This window comes from Gymnoscopelus microlampas, assembly GCF_963454915.1.
Source record: "Gymnoscopelus microlampas genome assembly, chromosome: 6".
Classification (NCBI taxonomy): domain Eukaryota; kingdom Metazoa; phylum Chordata; class Actinopteri; order Myctophiformes; family Myctophidae; genus Gymnoscopelus; species Gymnoscopelus microlampas.
Genome location: NC_139943.1, coordinates 49996474 through 50004479, shown reverse-complemented (window position 1 = coordinate 50004479; position 8006 = coordinate 49996474). Strand labels below are relative to the sequence as shown.

Below are 8006 nucleotides of genomic sequence, written 5' to 3'. Positions count from 1 at the left end.
TTTTTCAATCCGTTACATTTCTACTCCACTACACTTCCGAGGCAAATATTGTACTTTTTACTGCACTACATATGACACGTTGTGAGTTTGTAGATCAGCACTTTTTGTGAGTGTGCCAACCACTGCTACATTTGACTGTGTGTGTGTGACCGTCTGTCCGTATGTGCGCGGACGGCTCAACATGTTTGTGTCTGGCCTCAACAGCTGCAGCTGATTGCAACAAAGATGCAACCAATTACCCTAATTAAACACAAACAGGAGTGCAACACATGCGCATAATGAGCTCATCAAAGGCACCACTCACTTCACACTGGGTGTGATTTTTGTTGAAAGATTGAAGAGGAGGAAGAAGATGAGCAGTGGGAGGAGCCCCCAATGGGACGACGTAGCCTGGGATCAATACCATTTTCGGGTTTCTGATCGGGTCGGAGCAGAAATAACTTTATATCATCAGGCGGCCGGAACACACGACCAGAACCTTTGGCGCAGTGCACCTCCAAAATGATTCCGCTAGTTTAAAATGTGTTTAGTTTGGTAGAATCATTTCATTTCGTTTGGTATGTCCATCTTTTATGCTAACTCGTGGCGAGAATAGCGTGACTAAACTAATTTATTCACATTATGTGGGGAACAAAAACCATACGACGCCAAACGTAACAGCACCGGAACACAATTATTTTGGCCAATTTGGAACGAATACCAGGCTTTCCTCCGTGGTGGAAAGCCTGGTGAAGCAAGGTTAGGGACGACGTGGCGCGTCCATTCTACTCCTTCTGCTCAACATTCCCCAGTGACAGGCTACGCCCATACGAGTATGTGTAGAATCAGCATCAGAATCAACTTTATTCTCCATAAAAAAGAAAGGGAAGAAGAAGGGGGGGCATGGGGAAGAGAGAGAGATCAATAAAAACAACAATTTATCTACATAATTACACATAGTGTAAATAGTTCACCCTCCCCCGAAAGCATAACACGGCCAGTTGTGTTTGTACAGATGCACGGCAAGCCACCTCGGTGCATCTGGATTCAAACCCCTAGACCCCTAGTGGTGGTGGGCATGTACTTTACCGCTGCACCGTCCGAATCCCTCTTCAAGCTCTTGATGGTAATCTGACTGTTGATTTTAAGGTAAAATATTCAACGATTGATTATTTAGATTTGTATCGATTTCTGTGACACCTCTAATATTCTCATCTTGTCTTCCTCTCCTGTGTGCTGGTAAACCACTGGTCCAGCAGCTTCTTGCTGTAATAGATCTGCCAACCATGCAGCGGCGCGACAATCGCCATCACCAGGCACGTGGCGACGCACACGGAGGAGAAACCCGACACGAAGCGATAGGCCTCCCCGTGGCGGTAGAGCCACAGCGCCACGGGGAACATCTCGATGGCGCCGTAGAGGAGCGGAGCCACGCAGAAGAGCCCCGCGCTGAGCATGGAGACGACCAGGCGGTGGGCGTTGTTGCGCGGCAGAGCCGCGAAGCTGAGCGCGGTGGGAACGATGCTGAGGAGGTACGGGTACCTCCACTGGAACGGAGCGACCTGCGGCGACTCGGGGGACGCCGGGCTCAGCTGGCCGGCGACCACCTGAGCAGCCAGCAGCAGCCAGATGAGGACGTGGAGCGCGTCGAGCTTACGGATGGAAGACTTCAAGGCCACGCACGTCTGGTAGCGCGCGGCGACCGTCTCGCGGTGCCGGAAGTCACTGCCGTCCGTGCCCTCCACTCTGGGACCCGCTCGCGATGCCATGATGACCTTTTGCTCTTCTGTTACACCCTTTGAACAAAATGCAGTTTACAGTTTAACTCCTTTGGGATCAAACCAAACACTAAAACCATTTGGCCAGCCTGTGACATCAGTCACCTATGATGTATCTATGACGTAGCCTATATGGCTCCATATTTGGACCATCTTTAAATTGTTAAATCGGGACACAAATACAGATAACTGGCCTATTCAAGTATGACATCCCTAGCCTGGCATGGCCAAACTAATATCACTGCGTAGATATTAGTCTGGAATCTCTGTGTGGAACCTGCATTTCCAAGCGGTGAATACAAAAAATACCTCTGGTGATAAACCCGCCCCATATTTGCATACTGGGCCCTGATTGGTCCCTCACTACTTCGGAGGGAGTGAAATCCAATCACAATTGAGCGGTGCCAGACCGAATCTGCCGAGGGCTATTTTTTTTTTCAATGACAGATTTGTCTGGTTTCCAGGCTGACATCCCCGTATATGGAGATAACTGACCTATCCAAGTCTGACATCATAGACTCCGTCCTGGAACTCCATAGGTTTCCACCCGACAGAGACGATAATGTTTCGGGAATCAAGAGGGGGTTTAGTTGTCACTGACATACAGACACAGCGTAGTGTTAAGTTAACCAACGGTCCACTTATTAGAAACAAACTCCATTTCAGAATTGAATAGACACAATGCGACTGGCCGGATTCTTCACGTGATGCTGCCCTCAGTGACCGCTTTGTGTCGTGTGTCACTGCTGACCTGTCATCAGACTCAGCCGGGTCGTGGCGTGGGACTTCCTGCCACGCCGAAAGGAGCAGGAAACCATTAAAAAGATGAGCGTGAAAAGTGTGTGCGTGTGTGTGTGTGAGGGTGGGGGGGGGGATACTTTTCCTGAAATGGAGAAGGGAACAGAGAGGGGGGATACGAGGTGAATGAGGAGAGAACAAGTTCACAACGACTACAGTCACTTAGAGCAGTGGTTCTCAAACTTGTTTATGTCAAGGACCCCTAAATTAATGTGTATTTGGCCGCAGACCCCCATGAACAGATTCTGTGCCAAGGACCGCCCATATACATAAAATTTGTAGTTAAACATTTTCAAAGAATGTCAAGATGTTTTTGAAAATAGCTGATATATATATATATATAGTGCCCTGGGGGTCCCCGGACCCCACTTTGAGACCCCCGGCATTAGACCACCAAGCACCATAACTCTGAGAGTGTACCAATGGAACCAAATGGACCAAATGTAAGGGTCCATTTGGTTCCATTGGTACACTCTCAGAGTTACAGCCACATAAGGGGTCACGGTGTTGTGACGGTGTTGGGCAGAAGTAGCAAAAAATAAATTGCAGATCTACAAACAACGTGTGAGCCGGTAGATCTGCAAATGTATGCAGTTTTTGAATGATTTTGAAAACTTGTGCCTATAGAGCGTGCCAACGCGTCGTCACCACGGGGTGACTACCAAAAGACACTTGTTGACGCCCCTTTCAGGATTTTTGGCACACTCTATAATGAAATGCCCAAAACAGGGACAGCACCCGATTGAAAGTGTTGTTAGTGTGTCTGTGGGTTTTATACAAGGGATAATGAACATATTAGACCCTGACGCCAACCAGAACGGTCCCGCTTGTTACGCAGCTTGTCACGCTGTTACGCTGCTTGTTACGCAGCTTGTTACACAGCTTGTTACACAGCTTGTTATGCAGCTTGTTACATGGCTACTTAATAAAGAAAGAAATAAATCTACATCAAATATAACAACAAACTGATTCATTGATTTTAAAAGGATTTCCTTTCTTACGGTAAAGATAGATTGTACCAGGTGTTGAGGTCTAGGGAATATAGGATGGTTTTTCAAATAAATAATAATGTTTGGTCTTGACACGATGCTTGACCCATGACATACATACTCATGTATACGTACATATGTGATTTTTTATACTTTATTGTTCAATGTTGCTCCCACCTTTTTACTTGTGACCAAAACTGTACTGTTTTTATGTGAAATCTTCTGTTATGATCCTTTGGTCTAGGGAATGGACCGTGACATAAGGTTGGCAAGTGAAATGTAGTTTTATTGAATGACCTTCTTTTGGTTTGAAATGAATTTTTACATAGAAAGAATTTACAAATAGACAATTTTCAAGACCTGAATTGAACTTTAAACATACACAGAAAATAATCTCCGGCGCCGCAAAGCAATAACCAAATAAACCAAGCTAAACCTATAGGGGAGAACGGGGTAAGATGAACCACTTTTTACTTATGTTGACCTCTAGGCAAGGAAAAATGAGATGGGAGTAAAATCTAAACATCTACTAAAACTTCAAGATGTTTTCTATCAATTGAAATCATGAGTGTGCATCTATGACAAATGGTTGTAAAAATATGGGTTCTAAAAAAAAAAAGTGGTAATGTGGTTCAACTTGCCCCAGGTAAGGGGTAAGTTGATCCTAGTCAAGGGGTAAATTTACCCATATGATATTTTGCATTTTGAAGTTTTGAACTTGAACAAATAATGTATTCACGTATCAACAATAATTTAATAACACATTTCCCTTTTGCAAATAGTCTTATTTATTGTCTTAATGGTATTTAAACAATATAAAACCAATTAAATAATGTTTGTTATTCAGAACCTTTTAATATTTGCAAGTGTTAATACAATATTGAAAACTTACTCTTAAATGAGTGTATTCCTCCAAATGAAAGGTCATACAGCATCATTTGAGAAGCAAAGACATAATAAAAAAAATATGAATAGTGATTAACATTAGGTCAATTTACCCCAAGGCATTTGGTTCATCTTGCCCCATGGCCACCATTTTGACCTAACCTGGCTAAATTAATGCTTCAGGCTTTTCTTTAGCTAAATGATTCACATGGTTTTATACATTGGAATATCACCAACATGCATGATATATAAGTTTCAACCTGGGTACGTTTGCTTTAAAATAAAAAACATTAGACCAGAAAAGTAAAAAATTAACTTTGACCAGCAAAAAACACTTTTTTGTGTAGAAATATGCTCATCACTTTGCCCATGTGTCTCTCAACTTCACAGCCAGGTGGAAATGATGGGTGTGTCCTGATTTTAAGGTCACATGACAACTCATGTGTATAGTTTTAAAGATACAGGGGGTGGTTCAACTTACCCAGAGGTTCATCTTACCCCGTTCTCCCCTACTTACTTTTAAACCTCTTACTAACCTTATCTACACCAAATGAAAATTACAAGAGAACTCTACTCTAACTACTCTAATCTAAACTATATCAAAAGTTGGCTTTGTACAAGACATGAGCGGGTTCGAAAATTCAAGGAAGTGCATGTCCAGAACTTGGTATTACCAAACTGGACATCACATTTAGACCGAACATTCCCTGAGCACCATCTACGTGGACAGTGTGTAACACCATGGCCAGCATGTCACACACTGCCAAAGCACACAGCTGCTGACAGCTCTTAAATAGGAGCCCTTCTTCAGTGATTGGTTCAGTCTGATTGAAGGTGCCTAGCCAATCATTGGCAGCCATGTCTCCTCCACAGCAGGACCTGAGCTGAATGAATACATGTCAGGCTGAATACCAATGCAACAGTGAAGACAATAAATATAACCCTTACATAGCACTCAAATATGTAACATCTTCTAATAACATAAACGGCATTTGTCCTTTTATTTTTTATGTAAGATGATGTCTGGCAACATTTGGGATGTCTATTTGTTTGTCTTTTGTTTTGTGTTGATTTGTTCATGAAAAATGAATACAATCTAAGTAAAAGAAAAACAAACAAGATTATGCCAGGTTGATTGATTGATTGATTGATTCAGGTGCACCCTCTGCCCACAACAGCGGTCTGTTCTTCATAGCAGCGGTCTGTTATCAAGAAATAACAGACCGCTGAATGCTGTGACTGAATCATTCACTGAATCAAGCATTCACCCATGCCGCTTATACAAATATTCAACCAATGAAAAGTTTTAACAAGAGCTTGTGATTAAAAACTAAGACTAAATTTATTGACAATTTCGTCAACAAATAAAAACTAGACTAAAATATTAGGGAGGGACTAGTGGAGAAGAGATCCAGTAGAACTAAGACAAGTCATTTTATGTTTGGTTGCGCTCTGAAAATAGCAGATCTACGAGCTCACAACGCGTCGCACTGCGACGTGTTGTGAGCTTGTAGATCGGCTATTTTCAGAATGCAACCAAGTGTAAAATCAGTCATTACGACGCCATCAAGGCACCGCCAAAATACATTTTAGTCGACTAAATCAACTGTCGATTTAGTCGACTAAAATCTGATGATATTTAGTCGACTAAAACTAGACAAGAACTAAAACATTACAGGTGACTAAAATATGACTAAAACTAAATGGAATTTTATTCAAAAGACTATGACTAAGACTAAATTAAAATGTACTGTCAAAATCAACACTGGATCCAGGTTATTTTTTTTTCCTCCATTTCCTGAAAAGTAACAGATTTGGACATACAGTAGGAGGTTTCCACCCGACAGGCAGGCAGGTGCCACGACGGTGATGATGGAGGGTGTCATGTGAGGAAGATTAGGCTAAACACTCTCCTAATGTGTTGCAGGTCATTATCAGTGGGTTAATACAGACCATTAAAGTCACCGTAATGGCATTCAGGCCCCCAGGAAGCCCCCCCCCCCTCCAACCCACCCCAACCTTAACTCCCTTACCGGTACAACACCCTGTCATGTCCTGATGGTGTTATCTCCAACATCTTAAAACAGCTTTTTGTGCGCAGGCAGCACACGGCAAAATACAAATCGTTGCTGTCAGGCATAGACCTAGTATGTCTAAAAAAACATTACTTTTCCGGAAGTGGAGGGGGGGGGGGGGGGGGGGGGGGAGTAAAATGATGAAAAAAAAGAAGAAAAAATAGCTGATCTACAAGTTCACAATGCTTTGCGTCGTGACCTCTTGTGGGCTTGTACACTCGCCTGTTTTCACTACTTCGTCATATGATGAAAGTATACGGGGCATTCATTTCCAAAAACATGAAAACTTTAACCACTCAAACCCCAGCATCCTTGTTGTGGGGAACGCTTTTTCGCAGGAAAATAGCAGATCGACAAGCTCTTGTGAGCTTGTCGATCTGCTATTTTCAGCGAAAGCTTACCTCACAATTTACAGTAAACAGAAGATACACTAGCATAGAGCCCTGAGAGACTCCCTGTGGCGGCAGTGGCTCAGGGGTAGAGTGGCCGGTAGAGCGGCCGGATGGCAACTGCAAGGTTCCCGGGCTCCCCCAGAGTTAGTGTCGAAGTGTCCTTGAGCAAGACGCTGAACCCCTAATTGCTCCCAATGAGAATGGGTGAATGTAATGCACAATCTATGTAAAGCGCTTTGGATAAAGGCGCTATATAAATGCACCGTTTAAGTGGTTAAACGTGGATATACAAGGTTTGCTGCCCCGACAGCAAAACGAAATCCATCTGACACAGGGGTGGGTGGTGGAAGTGGTCTGAGGCAAAAGTTTTTATCAATGCAGAATGGCTCCTCCACATTCCTACCCCCCGCGCCCCCCCTCAGCGCTCTCTCTGTGCACGCACGAGGCTTGTTGCAATAACCTCAGCGACGACCTCCGTGTTTAAATCACCGATGAGAAATGCCAAGAAATAAAACGGACGATCTTGTCCAAGTGCTTTTAGCCCACAGAGAAGAGATGATATAGAGATGGTGCTCGGTGTTGCGTGTGTGCGCGCGCGCGCGCGTGTGTGTGTGCGTCTGTGTGCGTGTGTGTGTGCTGTGTGTGTGTGTGTGTGTGTGTGTGTGGCACTCAGGGCATGATGACAGATTGCAGCATCTTCTCTTTCTCTCTCTCTCTCTCTCTCTCTCTCTCTCTCTCTCTCTCTCTCTCTCTCTCTCTCTCTCTCTCTCTCTCTCTCTCTCTCTCTCTCTCTCTCTCTCTCTCTCTCTCTCTCTCTCTCTCTCTCTCTCTCTCTCTGGTGCATCCTGGATGCTTTTATAAGGAAGGTGGTGGTCGGTGTTTGCGTGCGCGTGAGGGTGGATGAGAGGGTGGGTGGGCGCTTGATAAGAGCTGTCCGAAAGAGAAACATGGAGATATGGGGGGGGATAGTGATGGAGACGGAGAGAGAGAGAGAGAGAGAGAGAGAGAGAGAGAGAGAGAGAAAAGAAAAATGGACGGAGGAAGTGGGAGAAATGAAGGGAGAGAGGAGTACAGAGGAGGAGAAGGGAATGAGTTCTTGGCGAGGTTGGC

General features: G+C 44.2%; 1 protein-coding gene across 1 annotated transcript; it reads right to left on the bottom strand.

Annotated features, from left to right (window-relative positions):
• Positions 1 to 1190: 1190 nt before the first annotated feature.
• LOC311047038 (protein jagunal homolog 1-B-like) lies at positions 1191 to 1748 on the bottom strand (the record flags this gene model as incomplete). Its single annotated transcript, XM_084059621.1, has 1 exon — positions 1191 to 1748. The coding sequence occupies one exon, from the start codon at positions 1746 to 1748 to the stop codon at positions 1191 to 1193; it is 558 nt and encodes a 185-aa protein (XP_083915747.1).
• Positions 1749 to 8006: the final 6258 nt, after the last annotated feature.